Raw genomic sequence first — 24,023 nt, 5'->3', positions numbered from 1 at the left:
GACCTTATTATGGCATACAAGTATCTAAAGGGTGGGTTGAAGGAGGATGGTGCTAGACTCTATTCAATGGTTCCCAGTGACAGGACGAGGGGCAATGGGCACAAGTTGTAACACAGGAAGTTCCGTTCAAATACACGGAAAAACTTCTTTACAGTGAGGGTGACAGAGCACTGGAACAGGCTGCCCAGTGAGGTTGTGGAGTTCCCTTCTCTGGAGATTTTCAAGACTCGCCTGGATGCAGTCTTGAGTAATGTGCTCTAGGCAATCCTGCTCTAGCAGGGGAGTTGGACTAGATGATCTCTAGAGGTCCCTTCCAACTCTGAAGATTCTGTGATTCTGTGATTCCGTGAAGGTGCCCTGTATATCATGAGGTTGTCGTGATGGGGAGGTCAGATCACTTCTTTTAGAACAGAGAAGGATTCTAAGCTTGTGATCTGGAACTGATGCTGGTGAACTTTGCCTCCTGGCTCAGAGCAAGAGATGTTGCAAGCTAGCGTATCACTTAATTACATGGAGATCCATCTCTATTGATGGAAGGACTTGGCTTTCTTTCCTTATTTCTGCTATAGTAATGACTCCTGGAAGTTCAGAACATATACTGCTATATCCCAGTGGCTTTGTGCTTTGGTGGAAGGGTAAGAATCTCAAAGGCGTCCAAAGGCTGTTAGCAAAACTCTGCAGTACTAGAAAGCTACTGGAAGAAAGTAATGAATTCCAGAGAGCTTGTTTGTTCATGTGGAGACTAAAATAGTGCAGGGTGGTAAGAAATGGCACCTATCACCTGTCTGATGGTTCCACAGGGATTTCTAGACAGACACGGGAAACTGAAGGCTTGTTTCCTGAATGGTAACAAAACAAACACTAGAAACTGAAGGGTAAGTTCTGACCTGGGCTGGAATTAAATATGAATGTCAGTTATAAGAATGTAAGCGACAGCCATACATGATCAAGTTAATACTCCATTTTCCCCAGTGTTCCTGCTGCTAGGGAAAAGCCTAAGAACTACATGGTGACACTTTCTCTGACAGTAGCCTCGCTTTCAGCTCATGGACCATCCTAGCAATGAAGTCTTTCTGCATACTAGTTCTCAGAAGGTTTCTGTTTACTAGTCCTCGGGAGTTTTTAGGTTTTGTGAGAATTTTGGGGGCGTTTGGGTTGGTTCTTTTTTTGAGCTTTTCTTTTTTTTTTTTTTCTTCTGAGAATTTATTTTCTTTTGTACCCTGTGTTAACTTTTGGAGATGAAGTTGTCTCCATAGCTTGTCCATTTAGGAGTCCCAGAAGCATAAACCTGTTTTAGTCTAATAGTCATTTCTTCAGTCATTTGCCTGCTGCTTGGGCACTGTTGTAATGTGCTGGCATCCCTCTGCTCAGATTTCTGGAAGTAGGGGCCCATGCTGTAAAAAGAATAAAAAGTCTCATTCAGACAGAATGTCCTCTTCTGATAATATCAGAATATATTCTGATAATATCAGAAGAGATGTTAAGGACTGAGTGAGCTTTGGAGATGGGAAGACCACCTTTGCTTTTTCTGGGGAAGGGATAGTATTGGGAATGTGTGAAGAAAGCAGCAGCTCACTAAAGGAGGCAGTCTGCAGAAGCCTTCATCTGACACCTTTTGTTACACAAAAGTTAAAAGGCAAAGACAGCCTGTGCTTCCACTCTACCTTTCCAAGAAGAGGGTGCTACTGAAATCTATGAGAGGGTTCCAGACAATTTAGTGGAAATGAACACAACTACCATTTGGACATCCTATCATCTCAGCCTGTAGAAGAATATTCAGAACCAGAGTCTTGATTTGGTGTGGGGCATCAGCAGCACCTTAATGAGAGCCTGCTGGGCCCTAAATCATAGGTGATGACACTTGTGCCGAAGAAGAAGGTGTGAGCTCTCTGTTGTGTCTGGGTTTGATCACTCTGTGGCAGTTAAGTTTGGAGAATAGGGCTCGAAGGAATAATTTTGCCAGTTGGAGCCCAGCAATGGTTAGCATTGTTATTGTGAACAGTATTTCTGCTCCGGTTGATTCAAGAGAGTATTTCCAACCTCTAACTCTCCATTAATTTGTGTATGTGATGTGAGCATTAAAACCAGGGGGAACCTATATATTCTGCAAGTCAAAACCCCTGCTGGCAAGGCTTCCTCTGGTGCTGTGCTCTCATTCTCTCCGTGCATTGCCAGGCTTCAAATGAAGTCCTGTTGTGTGGAGTGGGAGCCAGGGTGGCTAATGCCTGAGAATGTTGTTAATTACACCCACATACGTAATTTTGGTAAAAGCATCTCCGGTGACCCGAACTGAAATGCAGTGCTGTGTAATGTGCTGTGTTTGAAACCACTTAATGTGCCCTGGTGTAATAACGTAGCATAAACAGCTTAACCTCTCTGGGAAAACTTTATTTGATGTGTCACAGTACTCACTATGAAGGCACATTTTTAGAACATTTATTATGGAAGGCCAGAAGTTTATGATGATGGCTCAGGAATGGAGCTCTTGGCAACTGATGTCTGTTTTCTTGTGATGTCATGCTGGGGGAGTTACTTGGACAGAAGGGCATGGGGACAAGATCCAGCTATTTAGCAGCACCTGGCAGGACAATGCTTTAGGCATGTGCTGCTTCCAGGAACCATGTACTGTTCATGCCCCGTTGCACAAAGTGAGTTGATGTCCCGATCCTTTCATTCTGCTAGGAAGGAAAGGTTGGTCATCTCTAACACAGGGCTTTGTGTGGTGTGTTTGGGTTGGGGTTTGCCTGTGTTTTGTTTCATCAGAGTAATTTCTCCAGGCTTCACTGGACTTTAAAACTGCAGTTTTAAAGATCTCCTTTCAAAAATATTGAAGTTAGTTGCATCTGTTGCTCTCCTTCTGTTTAGGATTTGTCTGCAGCATTCTTAAAACCAATAGTGCTGAAACTTTTCACCAAATAATACCAGTAAATAATCCGTGTTCTTTAGGAAGCAGTTCGTTATCAACATTGGTATCCCAGGTTCGAGTGGCTTGTCTGTGACTGCACACACGAGCCACGTGGCATCTCTTTGTCCTTGTCTGAGTAAATGGGACTCCCTAAATTGACTTGTTAGTGCAGATACACAAGCAGCTGCAAAATTTGCTTCCTAGCTATATTTATGTAGCTTCTGCAAATGCTCCTGCTTGTTGATTCAAAGCCTGAAAAAAAGGGGAGCCATCTTTATGACGCCCGTTTTTTTTCTATGGTTACAACAGAAGGGTTATGACTCTTGCTTCCAGACGCGTTGGTAATGGCAAACACAGTAGGACATAAACCACCGGCATTGTTTCAGTCCTGGGGACAGAGACACATGCAAACAGAGAAGCCCAGTTGTCTGCTTAATTTTGCCCTGTGTGAAATTTGCCCCTTTGTAGTACGTTTTGTTCTCCTTGGTAGCTGAGCCCTCTCCCGTTTGTTCCCTCTGGGAATATTTTTTCAGTACATGTGGCTTCCTTCTTCTGTTCCGTGGGAATCTGGGTGAGGAGGGGACAGGCAGCCAAAATAAGGAAAATAGCAGGTCCTGTTTAAGTTCTGAGAGCGGGATAACAAAGCTGATTGCATTCAGTCATAACTTCTTGGCATGCAGGGCTGATAGATGCTTCCGTGAGCACAGACGCACTGCACTGGAGGAGAGTTTTGTTAAGCAGTCCTCAGTCTCCCCTTCCTCCAGTTACCTGGCCCTCTGTGAGCAAAGCTTTGGACTCGCTGCTACAAGTCCTGACTGGCTTTGCAAGGGCTTGCGGAACCCAGCGTCCTGCCTGCTTTTCTCCGGTGACCCCAGGAGACAGGCATCTGCAGTGGGGAGGTGTTTGGGCCAAATATTAGGGGTGTGCTCAGTCCGGTGAATTATCTTTGTTATGCGATTATCACTGTATTGTCAAGGAATCCCTGTCTCAACATTGCTCAGTCACTGTATTAATGGAGGAGAAAGTCCTTTTCCCAAAGCAAGGCCTACTAAAGCTTGGGCTGTGTTACCATCACATCAGCCTTGTGGATCAGAGAAAAAATAGGAAAAAGAGAAGGAGAACTCAGAAAACCGTGGATACATAATTCCTTTTTTGTCCTGGCAAATACAAGCTAAATGAAAGCTCGTTACTTCATTAAGGAAAGGTTTAGTTTTTGCTTCGGGACTTCTCCGAAGTTTGGGGTATGCGGCTCACCAGTCTTTTACCCCTAGAGGGCACTCCAGGCTTAGGCTCGCAGAGTTCCTGAGGGCTTTATTTCTTATTAATTATTGTAGAATTTCTGGTGTTCCTGATCCCTTCCTCTCAGATGCTGGGTTTTAAAGCAAATAAAGGCTTATTTGTTCAGTGGAAACAAAAATGGTCTCCTTTTATCTGTTGCAACTACTGTGTGGGTAGAGTCAGGTTCTCGGGCATTGAGTTTTTGTTTTTGCTGGATGAAAGCTGCTGGGAGGAGAACCTCCAGTTCTGCTTGGGAGGATTTTCTGTTGCACCATCCCCTCTGACCCTCAGGCTGTCCAGGAGTCCCCTGGTGAGGCCTCCTTGATCTGTTGTGATCTCAGCACAAGGTCACACCCTACATAATTTTTTTCCGTCTTGGCTTTGTTTGTGGTGGCTCTGTCATGAGTCCATTGCCCTATAAGGGGGTCAGAAGCACGCTGTAGGGTGAGGATACATGTTTAGCCTGGGAGGCATCTTAGGGAAAGAAATTAAAGTATGTGCCATGCTGAACATTTCTTAGTAGTCATGCAAAAAATATTGTGGCTGCGGCCTCCTGTGAGAGCAAGAAAAAAGACTTTGTGGGTCAGACTGCATTGGTCTGTCTAGTTGAACGTACTGTGTTTGACTGGGGCTTGTAGCAGATGGTGGGGGCAAAATTACAAGGGAAAAGATAGGTATGGAAGGATTCCCCCTTCTTTTGACAGTCAGCGGTTAAGAACTGTTCTTAGACAAAGCTGGATTTGGGGCCATCCTGCTTCATAATCACTAATGGGTCTGTCCTCCATTAATTTGTTTAATCCTCTTTTGAGTCTGTCTGTGTCTAGCCTCCAGGACGTTATCTGACAGCGAATCTTTCTTATTTTGTATTGCAAGTGGGAAATGCATTTTCTGTGCTTTTGGTGCTGCCTGCTCATTTAACAGGAAAGCCCTTACTTCTTACTATGTAACACATAAAATTATTCATGCCCTGTGCAGCAGCTGTAATTTTTGGTCCTGTCACTTTTTAATCAATTCTTTTCTACCTATGATTTTTAAGCTTTTAACATGTTTCCCAAGATAGATTGTTTCTCGTGATACTGTGTTCAGTACACGGAAACCATTGCTGTTTACTTGCATCTGTCAGCGGCATGGCAGTCATTGTGCTGGGGTGTTCTGCGAAAGCACTTTAGGCAAAGATTTGCTCAGAGAAACCTTCCGTGAAGTTTAACCTTACGTGAAGTTTAACCTTACTTCTCACTAAACATAATCATTAACCTTTCAAGAAGGTCAAACACACAAGAGAAGGGAGGATTTTTGCTTCCTGGCATGTATATGCAAATATACAGATTGCAAGGTGGGGCCCTTCTCCAGTGCTTTATGTCAAAGCAGTGTACACATTTTCTGATTTAATCAGTGCTAAAAGGAAGCTTTCAATGCAGAATGGCCTTTCATTGCACTAATTTCATTGCCACAGATGGCTACTTCTTGGAAAGTTCAAAAGGTCACCCTGTCTAGTGGAGTACAGCCATGGATCAGGAGTCAGGAGACTGGCTTCTTTATTTTTATGGTTTTACCTCTGACCAGTTGTCTCTTCAAAGGAAGGCTGCTTCTCCTTTCAGCAACACTGGCTTCCCAATTTGGGAAATGAAAAGGATAATGGTGCCTATCTTGTACATAGCTTAAGGTCCTTTCTTGAAATGTATAGATATACACACTTCTATAAGGTATATTGGACTTAAATACAATAGGGCATTATTTAATAGATCAAAAATTAACTGCTGTCAGAATGTAGCTGTAAACAAATGTGCTAAATTTGGAGTATAGCTGTTGTGGCCTCACATAGATCAGATTTGACCCATATGCTAGGTAATATTTTATCAGTATGTTGGAGGAAAACAATATTTTCTGAAAGTGGGCCGTGGCACAGTGTCTGGGGAATGGGAATTATGAAGGGAACCTGTTGTTGCTGCACAGCAATTGGAATTGCCTTTTGAGCTAGGAACAAGTGTTTAATAAGATCATATGCGCAGAAATAAATAATGCGGCCTGTGCCTCGTGGCTGAGGGGCTTCCTCTCCCAGAAGAGCTTGGAGAAAGATTTGGGGCTCTGACCACGAGCACCCATTTTCAGTGGGCTGCCCAGCAGGCTAATGTGGTCCTTGTGTGTGTTAACATGGGATTGCCAAGTACAAGTAGCAAGATTAAGTCTGTGTACGGCAGTAGTGGAATACTTGTAAAGATATTACGTCCAGTTATGTTACTGACTGGTTGAGAAAGAAATGGGAAAGTACGTTTGGAGAAGAACCAGTAGGTGGATTAACAGCTGGAAAGATCTACCTTGTGAAAGACTGTTTAGCTCCTCAAAGACAAATTTAGGGGTTAACTACCTGGCACAGGGAGCAGAAATTTGATAAAGAAGTCTCTTTGGTTTCATAGAAAAGCATATAACAAGCACTATAAATGCAGGCCATAAGAAAAGGTGCACATCTTTAACAGAGAGTCTAACTAATTACTGAAACAGCTTAGCAGGAGTCTGTTGCTGGCTACTTTAAAATCAGGACAGGATGTTTTCCCAGGACAGATTTTTTGTTCAAAAGGAAATGGAAGAAGAAACAGGATTATTCCTGGCTAACTGGCCAAGATGAACCATGGCAGTAGTTTCTCCTGGCTTCTTATGCAAGGAAAAAAGCCTGTGCTAGTGCAGAGGGTTACTTCAAAGTTAGTGATTTCCAGGACAGACTCAAAATATAAATTTAAAGCTAAAATCTATGCTGAAGGCAGGGAAAGCCTGTGCTGTTCCTTTAATTCATGCACAAACCTGTTCCACAGGTTAACTTGTATAGACCTTCCTAATATGTTTTCACAGATCTCTGTGATGTGCCTTTATTTTTTTTGGCCCTAAAAGAACTTTATGAAGTCTTCAGCTTTTTAATTCCAATTGAAATAGGGTCTCTCTTTCTATGAGTTTCATCTGAATAGCTTAGGTCATTGGCTGTTAGAGCAAGATTTAGGACTAGAGCTGGAGAAAAACAAACTATAGAATAGCTGTAACAGGAGGGATGGGATTTGAAGGGATTCCCACATGGGGGGGGGGGGGGAAATGTATGTCCCCCCCTTCTCTCAGACGTCCAAGTAACCAGAATTTCAGAGCTAGGGATTAGTGAGCTGGACCAGCACATCTGTCCAGATGCTGTATCTGGCAGTGGTCAATACCAGTATCTGCAGAGAAAGAAAATGCCTTGATTCTGGAGAGAGGTTTCTGATGGAGACCTAAGGTGCAGCCGACTTACAGTTACTCTGATCCATCCTTCTTGCCCCTCTTGGCATGGCTAAATTTATATGTGACAACTGTGGTAATTTTTCTTGGGCAGTAGCACACATGGGTTGCAAAAGTTGCTGCCTTTTGGTGAAATCATTTCTGGATGCTGTCACAGCCTCTCCTCCAACAGATGAAACAGCGTTTGGCATGTGCTGTGACACATCAGGACATCTGTTGTGTGACAGAGAAGCCCAACTCCTTCCTCAGTATTAGGCATGCCTTTGCCTGTTTGTCTGTCATTGCTTCTGCTTGAGCCACCTTTTCTTGCAGGATCAGTGCCTCTTCCTGGAGTTATTCTGGTGTTTTGCTTTCTCTACATGTAGAAGGGGAGTTTCATGAACTTTGTGCAACATTATCTCTTTCCTACTGCGGTACCAGGCAGAAGACCCCAGGACAAAAACACTGTAGCCTGCCTGCCCACTAAGCACTGGGCTGGCTTGGGCGTCTGGTTTTGGAAAGAGGGCACGTGTCAGTGATCTTGTATGGCCATTGCCATGGAATTAGGTTTCCAGCTTGGCTTCCTGGTGTTTTGTCATGTGCTGATTGGCAGCCAAGTGGACAAACAGGAGGGGAGGGGTGATTTGGTTAATATCAGATCAGGCTCTATGGAAAGTCCTGGATTCTGAGAACAGAAGTTTCTGGAAAACACACAAATAAGTAAAACATTCCCAGGAAGTCTGTGAAAGCAGAGAGGTTACTCAGGTTTTCATGCGTCTCTTGCTTTCCTCGTCCGGTTTGCTAGCCTGGGAAGTTAGAACCTCTTGCCACCCTGGCTCGTACCCCTAGAATCTTATCTTCCTTGCTTTCCCCAGAGCATGTGGGGCACGAAAAAAGGGTGCTTCCAGGGAATGCAGTGTGAATTTGTGAGCTCTACCCTTGCCTTTCCCATTCCTCCCCTCCTCTTGTTTTTCTTAGCCTTGTACTTTTAATCGCAGAAACATCACTGTTGTTGTACTGCAGCACGTGATTGCGCTGCCTCTGGACTTCCATGCGGCTCCGTAGCCACCGTTGTGCAGCGAGAATCTCTGCTGTTTCCTCCCAAGTGTCTTGGTGCTGAAAGCTGCCTGACCCTGCTGGTTGGAGCCGTGCAGCTGTGGAGCTTGTGGTTTGGGTGCTGGCAGACACTGTCCTCACGCTTTCTTTGTGCAGCTGCGGTTCCAAGAAATACGGTGAACTAGAGACCTGGCTGCAGGGAGGGGGAGGTAATACCAAGAACCTGTCAGAACATGACTGTGTGCTGGGGGGAGCGGGTGGGGGGGAGCTGGGGAACAGGAGTTGTGGGTGGAAGGGTGAGGCAGAGGCTCATGGGAAGCTGGCGGTGTTTGCAAAGTTTTGCATTTATTTCTCTCAACAGAGAAGATGAGGGGTAAAAAAAAAAAAACCAAAAAAAAAAACCACCAAATAAACGACAGTGTGAACTTAGGGTGAATCTGGCAGTGAAGCAAGACTTCCTGGAATCGCAAGGTGAGAGCAGCCTGTGAGTGGCTTTGGCTAAGAGATAAAAGCTTGAGGACCTCTGAGTGATGGAAATTAAGTAGCATGGGAAACAAATATTTGTGTCCCCTGTATGTGGAACCACAGGTAATAGGTCTCTTCTAGTCCTTGCAAGCTCTTCCTTTGCTAGTCAGGACTGGATAACCTTCTCCCTCCCAAGGATGTCCTGCATTTTTCCCTGTAGATTTTTAAGTTCACTTCCGGCAGACCTGGAAGGTCTAGATACCTCCTCCCCACCCTGTTTTGTGCTAAACAACAGAATTTAGGTCCCTGAAAACCCATCACTTGATGCCTGCACCACCTCTAGGCCAGCGCAATGTAAAACCCCTTCCAAATACTTTGCTTTGCACATAGCGTTCCACCTCGTGATTGCACAGGTTTCAGAGGTGGCTGGTGCTCTTGACATCCTTTTGAATATTTATTTGCACAAAATCGTGTAAAATGGGGGAGAAGGGGAAGTTCATCGATTATTACCGTGCAAGGTGGGGTTGCAACATGCAGCCAGATTGGGATTTAGTCACACTAGTAACTGTGCAGAGCTGTGAGCTTGGCCCTGTTCCTAAGCCTAGCCTGTTGCCCTAACTGTTGAGCTGTCTGCCTGTAACAGCTGACAAAAAGGCCCTGCAGCTCACAGGCATTGCTGGTGTGCCCTGGAAAGGCGCATGGCAGTCCTGCAAGCTCTGTGGCAGAGGACAGCTGTGGGGCAGTTTTAGCCGTACATAAGATCTGCCCCAAGGGACAGTGGTGGCCACTGAGCTCACCTTTCCATGTGACTTCTAGCTCTTCCTCTCTGCTGCTTGAACATCTCTGTACACCCGTCTATTGAATGAAATACGCAATCTGCCCCTACAAGCAGATGTCAACAGCTCTGAGTCGGGTGGGCGCTGCCCAAGCCACGTCCAGGGCCCTCCTTCCCTTCCGCCTTCATGCCATCGCTACCAAAAGCAGCGAGGAATTTAGTTTCTCTCTGGTTTTGTGTGTTTGCCATTCAGTCCCTCCGCTCCTTCCAAAAGTGGCTTTTACTGGGGGAAGGAGCTTCTTGCATAGAGTAGGAGAGAAAAGATCTTCAAAATGTTCCATTTCCCTGCTCTGACACAAATATCACACTTACACCCGCATACGTGTACACCAGGCTCCAGGATTAAAGTAGTTCTGCCAGTACCTGTAGCACTGATTAATAGGACTTTAGTGCAGGCTGTGTTGTTACTGACAATAGTGATGCATACTGTAAGCAATAATCTGAATTTTAATAACCCCACAGTTGAGCATTCATCTTATGCAGTGGTTAGCACGCTGTGGGTAAATGGGGAATCGGGTCACATTTCTAAGGTATTCTTTGAATTTATTATTTTACTTGCTCCTTAATTACAGCACTTTGGATTTTTATTTTTTTTAATTATATTTACCGTTTTTATCTACAACAGTAAAAACAAAAAGATGATTCAAGAGCAGCCAAGCACTGTTTGTTGGGTGCATCAAGAAGAGTGTGGCCAGCAGGTCGAGGGAGGTCATCGTCCCCCTCTACTCTGCCCTCGGTGAGGCCGCACCTGGAGTGTGTGTCCAGTGCTGGGCTCCCTGGTTCAAGGACAGGGAACTGCTGGAGAGGGGACAGCAAAGGGCTACCAAGATGATTAGGGGATTGGAACATCCCTCTTATGAGGAAAGGCTGAAGGATTTGGGTCTTTTTAGTCTTGGAAAAAAGATGGCTGAGGGGGGATCTTATCAAGGCTTATAAATACTTAAAGGATGGGTGTCAGGAGGACGGGTCCAGGCTCTTTTCAGTGGTGCCCGGGGACAGGACAAGGGGTAATGGGCACAAACTTGAGCATAGGAAGTTCCACCTAAACGTGAGGAGGAACTCCTTTCCTTTGAGTGTGGCAGAGCCCTGGCACAGGCTGCCCAGAGAGGTGGTGGAGTCTCTGTCTCTGGAGATATTCCAAACCCGCCTGGACACGTTCCTGTGCCACCTGCTCTGGGTGACCCTGCTCTGGCAGGGGGGTTGGACAAGATGATCTCCAGAGGGCCCTTCCAACCCCTACCATTCTGTGTGTAATATGGGAATCTGCCTCTGATCTTTGTGCGTTCTGCTTTTCTGCAGGAGGTCAATTGCCCTCATGCAACTGGGTTTGGGGGACCCATTTCCATGATCTAAAGTGGTGTCTGTGGGAAAGGTGTAGATGAGGCTTCCAGAGCGTTGGGTTCAGTGCTCTGCTCTGCTGTAGTCCTCCTTTGTGAGTTTGGGATGGTCACTGTTTTACAGTTGGTCATCTGGTAAATGGGAGTTGTGAGGATAAATGTGTTAAAGGTACTGGAGTGCTCAGCATATTGCAGGGACGAGGCGCCTGAGCAAGCCAACTCGTTTTCCTATATTTAGAGACTATAAAGACACACTGATTGTCAAGCTTTTGTTTTATCCAAAATAACATTTTTTGTAGTGAAGGACATTTCTCTCTCTGATGTATTGAATCCTGTAAATGGTGTGAGTGGAAGTAAGCCCTTTTGAACAGCCTGCCATTTCAGTGTAGAGTGCCAGATTGTGCAGAATTTACTTAACGTATTCCAAAGGTTAATTGTCTAGGCTGCCAAAGTGTTTTCTTTTATTTCCCAGTGGAATTTTTGTAATTTCGTCTCTCAACCTTTAGAGCTGGTGATCAAACTGATGGTTAAGATGGCTTTTAGCAATGATGGCATTATATTAGCAGGTATTTGTGGTCTGAATCTGTTCAGTCTGAGAAGATGCGGGGTATCCTCCACAATAAAGACGACAGCCTTTGGCTGTCTGCAGTTGTCCCAGTTTCTCTGTGTCTGGGACTGGCATCTCTTTTTAGCACCTTCTGCCTCTTTGTTGCTCTTCCCCACCAGTGGCTCTAGTCAGATTCTTGTACGGAGGTAGGGAGTGTCTGTCTTGCAGGGTGTTTTGTAGTCTTCGTGTGAACACTGTGATGCATGGCCAGAAATACCTCATCTCCCAAGATGAGATTTGAAAGTGGTTCTGCTGTGTTCTGCAAAATGCTGTAATTTATCAATTTCCAGCGGTGACATCTTGGAGATGACGATGTGCTCGGAGAAGCACTGATTTTGGCTGGATCACTTGCTAAAAGGAGAAAAATACTAAGAAGAATCTGAAGAATACTGTTTCAGAACAATTTTGGATAAATTTATCATTCATGATTTCTGAAAAGGAAAGCTAGAGGCGATGTCAGTGTGCTGACTGGACATACTCTGTATCGTGGTTGCTGGGTTTCCCTGATTCTTTTGCAGATGTTGGGGAAATATTGTTTTTGCATGAAAGCTGTTCAGTGAAGAAAAGGACCATGGTATCACACCCAGTTAAACCAGGACTACAAAATGTCTTAGTCCAGTGCATTCTGTTTTGTCTTTACTTCTTGCTTTTAATACATACATAATTGTAAATTTAATTCAACATTGAATAATCTGTACTAGTAATGTTTTTTCTTAATTTGCCAGTTAGAATACAGCTTCTGTTTTGCTTGCCAATTGAGTTTATTTCATGAAAGAATTTATTTTTGTAATTGTCCAACTTTTGGATTGTAGTGAGATACTAATGTCTGGAAAAAGGTTTCTTTAGATTGTCACATTATTTTAAATATCTTTTAATTTTGAAGTATTATGATAAACACGTGTGTTATGAGAGAACTAGCCTTTGCCTCAGTAAGAAGTACATGAAATAACCAAGGCAGTAAAGCAAGAGAGTTGGGAAGTAGGATACAAAGTGTAAGTAATACCAACATCCCTTTTTTAAGACACATGTGGTAAAAACTGAAATTGGTCATATGTAAATAGGAGCTTTGGCAAGCATTCTAAAAGTCCTTTCATTGTGGAATCTGTAAAGTAGAAGTTCCATTAAAAAGTCCAATCTTGACATTATTAATGATAAACCTTAAGGAAGTTAATAAATGTTGACAATAGTTCTACTGTGTGGAAGTTACATTTAGACATTTGTAATCAGTAACTTGTACTACTCTGTCATCAGCCCTGGAGACAGATGGTTGTTCTGAGTTACTGTAGAGATTTCCTGGAAATATTTGTAAGTGACCAGAAATGGCTGGTATTTAAGAAGAGTAATTTAATGGCCAAGCAGAATTTTTTTGGGTGGCTCTTCTGTGGTCTTGGAATAGTCTGCACCTGCTTCCCCAAAACAGCTGTGGTTGCAGTCTCTGACTGTCTTCAATGCAAAAGTGTTTTCAAACTGATTCATCTGGAGATGTTAGCTGAAAGGCAAAAGCCATTTTCCCACAGAAGTGGGTAAATAAGGTGTTTGTTTTTTCCCTGTTGTTATCTGAGCGCTGATAGTCCTCTAATGGTTTCCCACAGTCCTGCAGGGAGCCTACAACAATGTTTTCCTCCATAATGGTCTAAGAAAGGAATCCCAGACCAGCAACAAGAAATAGGGTTTTGGAGGCTTTTAGCAAAACTCCCTATGAGTGCAGTGCCAATAATGACATGATAACCAAGGTGGGACATTGCAGTGTGTCTCCTCATTCCTGGCTGAGGGCTAGCTTAGGTTGTCAGTCACCAAACCTAACTTTGCAGTGAAGACCCACCTCTGAGAGCCTCTCAGAAGAGTGTTCTCCAGCCTGCAGGCTGCTTCTCATTCCCTCTTGGGCTTTGGGGTATGAGCACAACAGAGCTCATTGCTGAGGAGCACTGAAAGCTGTGGAAGGCAGAGGCCACAGTCTGGAGAAGCACCAAGGTTGTTGTCATCCAGTCACTGGTGAGGTCTTTCCAGCTCAACAACTGGAGAAGATTTGAGAGAAAACAATGGAAACAGTTGAAGGTAATTGTTGCTAAAAAGCCCCTGAAGGCCCCCAAAAGCTGTGGCTATGAAAAGGAGCCTAAAGAAAGTTGAAGAGCCATTGGCTACCAAAAGGCTATTGTTGGCAGATCCAGGGTAGTGGAAAAGCAGCAAAGCCTAACACAGCTGAGTTGAAAGTGGCAAAAGCTCACAAGAGCGGATCTGAAGAAGTAATGTGACCAGAGGAAATACAGAGTGTTTACATGCTCAAATAAACCCAAGTTTTCCTTTTTACTTATGCTTTCGGGCTCTTTCAGCAGGAGGAATCAACAGGGAAAGGGTTCTGTTAAAATGAAGCGGCTGGAAGCTGCCTGGCTGTGCAGGGCCTGGACAATGTTGAAGTATGCCTGTTGCTCCATTCCGGACTGGGAAGTAGTGCAATCTTCACTTCTGTTCTCTAAGCACTGGGTGTGCGCTGGCATGCAGGGGCACAGTGCTTCACTGTGTTTAAAAGCAGTTCAGTTCTTGTGGGAAACCTCAGAAAATACTGTCTGACAAAACAGCCAGTGTCTCGGGTGCACTGCTGCTGGAGATGTTTTGGTGAAGCTCATCTAATCTAATGCTTCGTCTTTATGCCTGTTTGCATCCTCCCTCCCTACTTACTGCAGAGACAAATTGCCCTAGCATGAAGGATGACCAACAGCAACAAATATCTACATAAAAACCTACAGCTTTGCACAGGCATCTATTTACACTGCACCAGTTAGGGTGGTATATCCAAGGAAGGGCTTATGCCCTTATGTACAGGCACAGCCCGTCTAGGCTTCTGAAAATGGCCATCGCTTTACTGAAGAGAAGCTGATGTGCCTGCCAGGACATGTTGCACTTAAATATTCCTGCTTATGCCAAGAACATGCAAGATTCCTTGTAAAAATGGAAGACCTGTAATTTTCCTGGTAATATCTTTAATTTTTAACTGTTGACAAAATCAAGCCAATTATTCTTTGTAAATTTTGTTAAGCTTTCTGGATTTACGGGAGAGACGCAAGAGCACGCCTCTCCAGTGAAATAACCTCGCTGTCGTGGCAGTGCCTCGGGCAGTAAGGCCTTGTTTCGTCCTGTTGTACTATGGAAGCACTAAGATTTCCGGGGAGTTGTGAGCTCCTGCTGAACCTGCTGATGTACTCAAAGCGTTTACAAGGTTCCTGTTGTAAGAAAGGCAGGTATTGCTTTTGCAGAGGAGAAAGGCCGTTTCCATCAGAGGTGACGTGATAAGGGAATGACTAAGACAAAGAGGCTCCAGCAAAGGCTTGTAGAACATCTCTTATCACACAGACAAAAGGAAAAATTGATTCCTACTGGATTAGTAGTTTGACTACTAGAAGGGTAGTCAAACATTTAACCAGGGCTAATGACATTGAGCAGTTTTTTACCAAAAAGGAAGGAAATAAACTAGTCGGATAATCCCTTTAGGTGTAGCATAAAGAGAAGTAAACAGAGGCAAGACGTCCGGGAAGGATTTTAGGCGCCTCAGACAGACTGTGAACCCTGGAGTACCTAATGAATGGGAAACAGGGGAGGGAAAAATTCATCCGGGATTAGGAAATAAAAAGGTGTGTTTCCAGAACTGAAAGTGTGCCTACTTGCTAGGTCACCCGCTCTTGCAAGACCGTGAATAAAAATGTGCTTCACAGAGGATTCTGCCTGAGCCTATTTCATTCGGACTGGAACTTATTTCTCACAGTCTTGTAGTTTTCGCCAGTGAATAGCAAGGGGTGTTCGTGCTGCAGTCTGAGGGAGGAATACGTGTGCTTTCTCTTATAGCTAGTCACTCATTTTCACAAACCTTACAATTGTGTATCTTTGAGACCTCTCCTGCTGTGTTGGATTTTGTATGCGAAGGGATTTAAAAAAGAGGAGATTGATGGGAGGGAGGAGGCAATAATAGAGATGCATATGGATCTGGGAGCATGGGTGAAAATCTTTTCCATGTGACTATATACCAACAAAATGTAGTAGGAGTCCACAATCTGAAATCCAGCAGGGAGCTGCTCATTTGGATCATTTAATAATTCCTTGCCTTTGCTTTTCATCTGCAGGTTGGATCATTGGTTTAGATGCTGTTGGGAGCTGTACTTCTGCCTCCAGATTGCGTGCAGTACTGAGACAGTGTAGAAATCTTAAATTTTTAAGCTTAAAATTCTGAAAGCTGGAGTTTTGGAGTAAATAAAATGGTGTCGCAGAAGATAATGTGCTCCAGCTGTTTGGTTATTGTTTTTCCGAACAGTGCTAGAAGATTTCAGAGGATCTGTGGGAAATTGTATCCTGAGGATTTGGTTGCTAATCAAAGCACCCTGTGGGGGAGATGGAGCTGAAGTGAATTCTGGCATGTCAGTTCCATTGCTGCTGTCTGTATTTTAAAAATTAGCAATAAAAATACATTTCCCTGGGCTACTGAGTCAAGAAGTTTAAACTCCAGTCCTCAGACCACAAAGGTGTGAGTCAAAACAGCTCCCTTGGAAACTTTTTTCTTATTCTTTTTTTTTTCTTTTTGTTTGTTCGTTAGGATCTTATCTCTTTAGTTGTGGAGGAAGAATCTAGGAAATGTGAGAAGAATTCAGGCCTCTGCTTCCCGGTTCCTGGCCCTCATCCTGTGATCCTGGAGATTGGCTGCGGCTCTGGAGCAATTGCTCTGAGTCTGTTACGCAAACTGCCACAGGTGAGCTTTTTTCAGTGTTCATGGTACAGTAGATGCCCATGGTACAGGACAATCCCACTCTACTAGTCTTCATTGAGACTTCACAGGCAAACTTCTTTGCTTTGATGGCACTTCAGCAGCAAAGGTCTCTGACAGTTCATGTTAGGTAGAAGAGGGGTGTTTAGGAATTGCTCTCCCCAGCTGTCCGCAGGAGTAGTGGAAACATAGAGTGGAAGAAGCAAATGTGCTCATTCTTCAGCTGTCACAGCTCACTATTAATCACCTTAGCTTCAAGCACAGGTGGGTGTTGGTTTAAGTTAATATCCTGGGCTGTGGGGAGGAGGGACTGAGGCATGGGCACACACTCTCTTAGTCGAATTTATGGGGCAGTCATCTCTCAAAATCGCCTTGCTGTGAACAGAAGGATCTTTTCTCTAGAAGACTGAAGACTAAATGAATACAGGAAAGGGATTAGCACAGAAGTGTCAGTACTTGGGATCTATATGACAAGCATGTGTCACACTACCACAACTGCCAAACCACTTTTTTTTAAGTCTCTTGTTTCCTAATAACAGACCACACCTCCTGAACAGAGTCAAAAGAGCAGGGAGGGGACTGAGATCTGGGTGACCAAAGCCCTTCTTGCCCCTGGTTATTGTGGCATATAACATGCTTGCTGAGATACTGTTGGTAAATAGAAAGAGAAATGAATCCAAGATCTCATCGCATGTGGTTAAGGGAAAAATAGTCCCCTTTCCTCAGAATTGCAGACCAGCTAGTTCCTTCTCGTGAACGAGAATTGCTGGGGCCAGCCCCTCCTCTTGTAGAAGTGTAAGACTTGGTAAGAATTAGAGGTTGATGCCTGTGTTCCTCCTCCCAGTGACTGGATGAGGTTAATACTTGAGATTCATGACTTCGAAGTATAATTACTGTGATTTCCTGAGCTCTTTTCCTTGCCTTTTAAGTTAAAGAGCTGTGTCAGTCTGTCCCTGTAACTGATAATGGTCCATTCCCAGCTGAGTAGCACAAACTGCTGTGCCCAGAGAAATAAAGAGCCTTGACTAATTAGAGTTAGTGGTAGCTACGCTGACAGCTAAGTGGAGTTTCTACTCTGTGTGATCTCTTTAGTGTTTGAGGCAGAGTTTGGCACTAGGGTATTGAGAAAACAACAGCAACTTACGGATTCAGCTGTGTCCTTCACCTTAAGAGTCAGCTTCATGTGTGTGGGTGCTAGTCTCAGGCTTTGAAATTAATCCCCCTAGGAATGATGGCAGATGATACCATCATCTGCAAATGCAAAGTAGTTTCTTTGAGCATGTTTTCTTTGTGTAAATAGTTACCAACATCTGTGTTTAAAAAACATTAAGCAAAGCAAAAAACAAGTCAGGCCTTTGCCTGCACTTTTCCCAAGGTGGAATGGAAGGACAAACAAATCTCTAACTCTGTAGTCTTGTCTTTTAACTTTATGCTGGAGGACTCTCATACTTGACACGCAGTCAAGTGCGCGCAGTCAATACACGCTGTGAATGTGGTGTAACAACTGTAGTGAGTAACTAGGCAAAAGGGGTCTGCATAACAGATGGAGAATGCCAGAACCTCTGTGGAAGTGGTTGTGTTAATGTTGGGAGGGATTCTGTCCACGTTAGAGAGGAGAAGCCTAGTACACAATCTTCCTTTAACCTGTGTCTACCCCAGACTAGCCAGTGTTGAGTCTGGCACTACCAGGAGCTATGAACGTATCAGGTGATGTGAGTTTGTGTGAATCCATTGTTGTCAGCTGAGTTAGTTCTGTCAGAAGCCTATTTATTTTGGTAGGCAGCTGGCAGTGTCACGTTAGTGGTGTTACTGTCACGTTAGCGGTGTTACTAGAAGTGACTTACGATCCCATCAGTGCCCTGACCTGCATTCTTCATGAGCTATTCCTTTTAGGAGCTGAGAGTGAAGAGTCAATTGTCAGTTCTTTTCTTGTGTGTCCCTTTTGGCAGAGCATGTCTGCTCAGGAACCTTGATGTTGTAATACTTGTTGTTTTTTCTGTCACAGAGCCGGGTGATAGCCACGGATAAAGAGAAGGCTGCTGTGGATCTCACCAGGGAGAACGCACATAGGTACAAGCCCACATATTACCCATTTTTTGTAAATTTTTGCTCAAGAAAGACCAAGAGTCCTCACTATTTGGGCATATGGTTCATATTTATTGCCACTGGAAACCGGGGAATACTTCCCTAGGTTGAGCTCCTAAAGCATGTAAGAATTCAGAAAAAAATGCTTATATTTAGCAGAATATTTTTTTCCTTTGACTTGTGAATGCACTTTGTGAGGACAGTAGCCTAAATAAAACAATAGTACTTAAATGGTGTCTGTCTTTCAAGGGTTTTGAAAGTGTTTCATGGTAACTGCTTTTACCCCTTTCTGTGAACTTGGGAAACTCAAGGCAGCAGGTTGTAAGAATGTATATGTCACTTAGGTGAAGGACAAGTACAGCCAGAACCTTTCTCTCTCTGGCTTCTTGTATCATTATTGCTGTGCTTGTTTCTGTCACTGCTGCTCTAGATATAAGCTTGCACACTCAAAAAGCACCTTCACTCCGATGTGCTGGTGTGGTATCCATCAGCATCCTCCTTGCAGTCTTGGCTTTGGTGAGAGTGGTGCTGCTGGGTCCTGTGCTGTTTGCACACCTGCGCTGTGGCTGGATGTTCAGAGCTGCTGAATTATAGAATGGTTTGGGTTGAAAGGGAACCTTTAAAGGCCATCTAGTCCAACCCCCTGCAAGGAGTCAAGCGTCTCGTGCCTGAAGTTAGAACAGCTCTGTATTGGGTTGACCTTGTCCTCTAGTGGTACCACTTCCTTAACTGGTTCTTCCTAACCCAGGTTACTCTGGACCATCACTAACATAGCAAGCACCAGAACTAGAATATCAGTATGGTTTTGAGTCCAGGATCCCAGTCTCTGTAGACATTGTAAAAGGTACAGAGTTCTAGTGTGTATTCATATCCTCAGAAACTGCTGGGCCCTAGGCGTTAACTAGAGCAGTCTTTGAAAGGATTCCTGTTGCTATCTCTTGTGTAGTCTAGTGCAGTTGTGAGTCTTAAGTGGTGCTGGGTGCTCATTAACTGATTTCTGTCCACAGGGCCCACATACCCTTTTTTCCCCCAAACTGCTGCCAGCACTGGGGCTACAGAGACAGGCAGCTTCTGTTTCTGTCTGCACTGAGCTGTATCTCTTCACTTCTTGCAACTCAGCCCCAGCCCCAACTTCAGTGAGTCTGAAGTGATGTATAGGAACAAGCCCTTTCCGGATTTGTCACCTCACTGTTACCCTTTGCCTCCTAGTCTAGTTACAGGGAGTGGGGAGCAGAGATTTCCTTCTGATGTGTCAGTGTCAAACCAAGTTCTGTTGCAATTTTTCATGGATATAATAAAAGCAGGCCAGATCTTTGCCTCCTTGGTAGTTTTTGCTCTGGCATCTGGAAAAAATAGTCGTTATTAACATTGCTTGTTGGCAAAAGAGTGGCTGAGGGAGTGTAAATGCAGTGCCAGAGAACCTCATGTTTCTCCGTGGATATTTTCATTGTGTCCTTGTGATCTTGTCCATGGCACAATGCCCTCTAGCTCTTGGGAGAGAAGCCAGTAGGGTAAGCCGTGTTATTGCTTGACTGAAGCCAGCTTGGTTCCTGCCTTCTCTTCACAGCTCCCTTATCACAGCTGTGTTCTCTAGATACTTAGGTGAGTCTTGCTCTCACTAAATCAGTTTCAGTGCTGGATGGCCAATCTGGGCACATTGCAGACAGATGCAGGAATCCCTCCCTTTCTTCATGTCTGTGTGTGCTGACAGGGCAGTACCATAGGCCCTCAGCAAAGGCAAGTAGGACTTGGGTATAAGGCCTTTGTCCCAGCTCTATGAACCCTGTTGGGTAGCCCTGAGGTGTTACCCTGAAGAGCTGGGAGAAAAACTCTGTCACTGTGGTGGGTCTCGTGGGAGGAGGAAACATGCTGGGAAGAGCTGGGCAGTTTTGTTTTCTCTAGACATTGACTTCATTGAGGACAGGAGCTAGGGGTCAGTGCAGACTCTCTGCCACAATGTGCTGTTGCTGGTCAGGGAAAGGCATCTCCTGTGGGACATGTGGAGTCTTTCTCCACCAGCAAATCTTGACCAGCCTTGTCTTCATGACTTCGCAAAGTGCTTCCTCCAACGTTGCTGAAATGTCTTCACAAAAGCCAGAGGCAAACCTGGTGAGAAGAGAGAGGTACTTTGGTGGGTGGACCATGTAGCTGAGGGGTTAGAGGTTCTGTTCCTTCCTTGCTATCTCATGCTCTCTGTTTCTGTGACCTCTCCTACATTATCAGGCTGTCACCAAGCACCAAGGTTACTTTCAGACTGGTCTCTCTTTTCTGTTCCAGGAACATCAAGGGAACTTTGCTCAGGATTCCTAAGGTTTTAGGGGATCGCTGTCTCAACTGTTTTCCCCTGGCAGGGAGCCTATTCTGTATGGGAATAGGAGCAAGGGATGGATCGTGCCAGGTTGTGACAGACTGGAGCGCCATGCGGTGGCAGTCTGGCAGTCTCCAGGCTGTTCTACCTTGGATTAGCGCAGTGAGCCGGATCAGAACCTTGGTCAAGATTTCTCCCTGAGAAATACTGACGTGTTTATAGACCTGTTTCTTAAAAATAGCAAGGCAACATGCATACTCGCTCGCTTGTCACAGGTAAAGGAGAGATGTTTGTGTCTTCTAGTGCCTTCAGGGGTTCTGCTGGTGTGAGCACCCTGGGGACATCTGCGTGCAGATGAAAGACACTGACCATAACATGTGTTTCCTAATTAACGTGCACAGAGATATCAGAGGCAGATATCAGAGATATCATGAGTTAGAAGCCAGCATCTGAGAGATCCTAGTGTGTATTTTAAATACATTATACTGCACAGTTTGTGTGTGAGCTGTTCCTAAAGGAGTTCCTATTCCTCACTCTGTGTCTGGCACAGGGGTTTTGCTGCCCTGCATGTGCTGGCCTTCTGGTAGTGTGCAGTAACATCTCGTCACCTTAACATTGGCATGTGAGATGGGATCCAAAGATGCCTCGAAAATACACTCAGATGCCAGAACACTGTTAAGATCTAGAGTATCAAGGAGGCTGGAGAAAGAATGTGTCAAATGTGTGAGCATGATGTGTCCACTTAAAATAACAAGTTTAAATATTTGAAGCAGGTGATTTTGTTGGGGTTTTTTTGTGTTTTGGTTTGGTTTTTTTTTTGTTTTGGGGTTTTGGTTTTAGTTTGTTTGTTTGTTCGTTTTTCAGGGGTAGTGAGCTTACCTGGGGGAGGCCTTGGAGGTGTAGCTAATACGCAAGAGGGTAGGGGAATAGTGCTGTATATATGGCAAGGAGTGATACATATAGGTTTGGAGTGCACAGGAGCCACACCCTGGAATCACAATGGGTGCACAGTGTGCTCTTTGCTTTGAATTTTGTTTCTCAGGCAAAGAGCAGATCCTAAACTTCCCTTGTGGCTTGAGAGGAATCCAGCTGCAGTCAGTGGGGTAGGATATACATATATCAGATAGGAGATGTGACATTTAATGATCTGCTTATACAGTGTGCTGCTCATGAATCCACACAAACATGCCTCCTAATCTTTCTTCTTTCTGTTTTTGCTTCTGGTATTTTACAGGCTGCAACTCCAGGAGAGGATCCATGTCCTCCACCATGATGTTTCATACGGTAACTCTTTTCACTGTTATAATCCCCTTTGTCTTTCTCCCTTTTTACTGTGATGGGGGAGGCAGGTGTGAGACACAGCCAAGGGACCCCTTTGAGATGTGTGGGTCAGAGGGGTGTTGAAGTTAATCGAGAAAAAGGTCAGCAAGAAGTAAGCCAGTGAAGCTTTTCCTGTCAGAGATTTCCAGGCCAGATGATCAGCTGGGAGGAGTCCCTGACTACATCAGAAGGTGAATTGATCCTGCTTTTAGGTGTCTAAAGGTTGTGTCTGAGCTGTTAGTCCAAGTTCTCTCTAGCATTACTGGGGAGAGGCAAATATATACACAGGGTAATTCATTCCATGCTGCCGTGGATGCTTTAGATAAACATGTATATGCCTCTCTCTCTGTTGATGTTAGAGGAAGCCCAGATATTTAGTTTAGATTAAATGTCAAGTCTTATTCACCTGAAATTAGATGAGCTGAATGAGGGAAGGATACCTGTTGTCTTCCCTGGCTGAAACCAGTTAAAACTGTCATTTGGTGAGGCTTATCCAGTTAGGTACGTATGTGCTCAGCTGATCTGTAGCCAGGAGCTCCAGCACTGTAGATTCGTTAGTGCATCTTTCTGACACTATTGTTTTTGACACTGACCTCTTAGGGGTATGTCTGCAGAGTCTTCTGTCTGCAAATCTGAGTTTGCGCTGCCCATGCTCCAAACAGCTTCAGTCCAAAAACCATGGAGCTGTGTTGGCATTGCACTTGCATGGGTAAGCCCTGTGCCAAGGGGCTGGCCTGAGGATGGCACCACGCTCACATGGTTATGTGATGTCTGATTCAGGGCTGGTATGTGTCAGTCCAGACAGTAGCATGAGTGTAGCGAGCGAAACCTTGTCCGCAGGAGAGCAAACCATTGGATGATTGATACTGCTGGGGGGGCCTGGCTCCTTTGCTCATTAGAGGTCCTTCTGCAGCTTTGGTGAGAGGAAGGATCTGCATCCTGACAGCTAGTCTGGGCTCTCAGATCTCTGTGGGCTCTTAAGTTCTGGTTGTTGCTTTAGATACAGATTGGCGCAGAGCTCTAGAGCATTCAAGGTCCTTTGCTTTGTAGCATGTTCTGCTAAGCGGGGCTGTTGGTATGAAAAAATGATACTTTGCCTATGTTTAGCTTTGTATCACTCTTGCATGCAAGGTGGGAGAGTGAGGAGGCCAGGCTATCCCAAAAAGAAATGGGATCAAATTTAGAGAAAAGCAGAGCCAAACACACATGGGCACATGTGGAGAAGCAGTTTCCTGGGTAGGATTTTGACACTGAGCTTATAGGGAGGATTGCTGTGGTTGAGAGCTGGTTGTGATTCTTCTTTTCTAGGTTTTGCCAAGCAGCTGCTGCTCTGGGGACCCATAGACTTCATAGTCAGTAACCCCCCATATGTCTTCCATGAAGACATGGCTTCCTTGGACGCAGAAATCCTCCGGTAATCAGACAAATAGATTTTTCTCCTTGAAGCAAGGTTTTCTGTCTGCTTCCTTATACTATAAACAATTGCACACAAAACATGCCAATGTAGTATACCTGTAGGTAGTATAGGTGTGTTTATATGGTATATAATAATACTTTGTTACTTTGATAACTGCTTACAGGTCTGAAACAATATCAAAGTATATTAAATATTTATAAAAATGGAAAAAACACACACTTTGAAATTAACTATATTCCAATCCAAAACTGTTTCAGAACATTTTTACTGTTAGACCTTATTTTTTTCCTTAATTTGCGTAAGTTTATGAAAGGAAGTAAAAGTAATCTGAGCAGCTTCTTGTGATGGAAAAAAAACTTGTGTGGAAATGCTGCGACCTGTTCTCATCCCAATACTTGTCTTACGCAAACCCACCCACACAAACACGAA

The 24,023-nt window shown here is 44.4% G+C and overlaps 1 protein-coding gene across 3 annotated transcripts in view; it reads left to right on the top strand.

The window, feature by feature from the left end:
• Positions 1-24,023, top strand: part of HEMK1 (HemK methyltransferase family member 1) — a 33,921-nt gene that overhangs the window by 5,862 nt on the left and 4,036 nt on the right. For all 3 annotated transcript variants that reach the window (XM_063348096.1, XM_063348095.1, XM_063348094.1), the window contains exons 5-8: positions 16,297-16,449; positions 18,470-18,534; positions 22,092-22,141; positions 23,486-23,591. In XM_063348096.1, coding sequence (XP_063204166.1) covers positions 16,297-16,449; positions 18,470-18,534; positions 22,092-22,141; positions 23,486-23,591 — 374 coding nt within the window. The remainder of the gene's footprint in view (positions 1-16,296; positions 16,450-18,469; positions 18,535-22,091; positions 22,142-23,485; positions 23,592-24,023) is intronic.

The sequence above is a fragment of the Chroicocephalus ridibundus genome, chromosome 10 (genome assembly GCF_963924245.1).
Source record: "Chroicocephalus ridibundus chromosome 10, bChrRid1.1, whole genome shotgun sequence".
Taxonomy (NCBI): Eukaryota; Metazoa; Chordata; class Aves; order Charadriiformes; family Laridae; genus Chroicocephalus; species Chroicocephalus ridibundus.
Note: the sequence above shows the minus strand (reverse complement) of the source record. Positions and strands in the feature narration are given on the sequence as shown.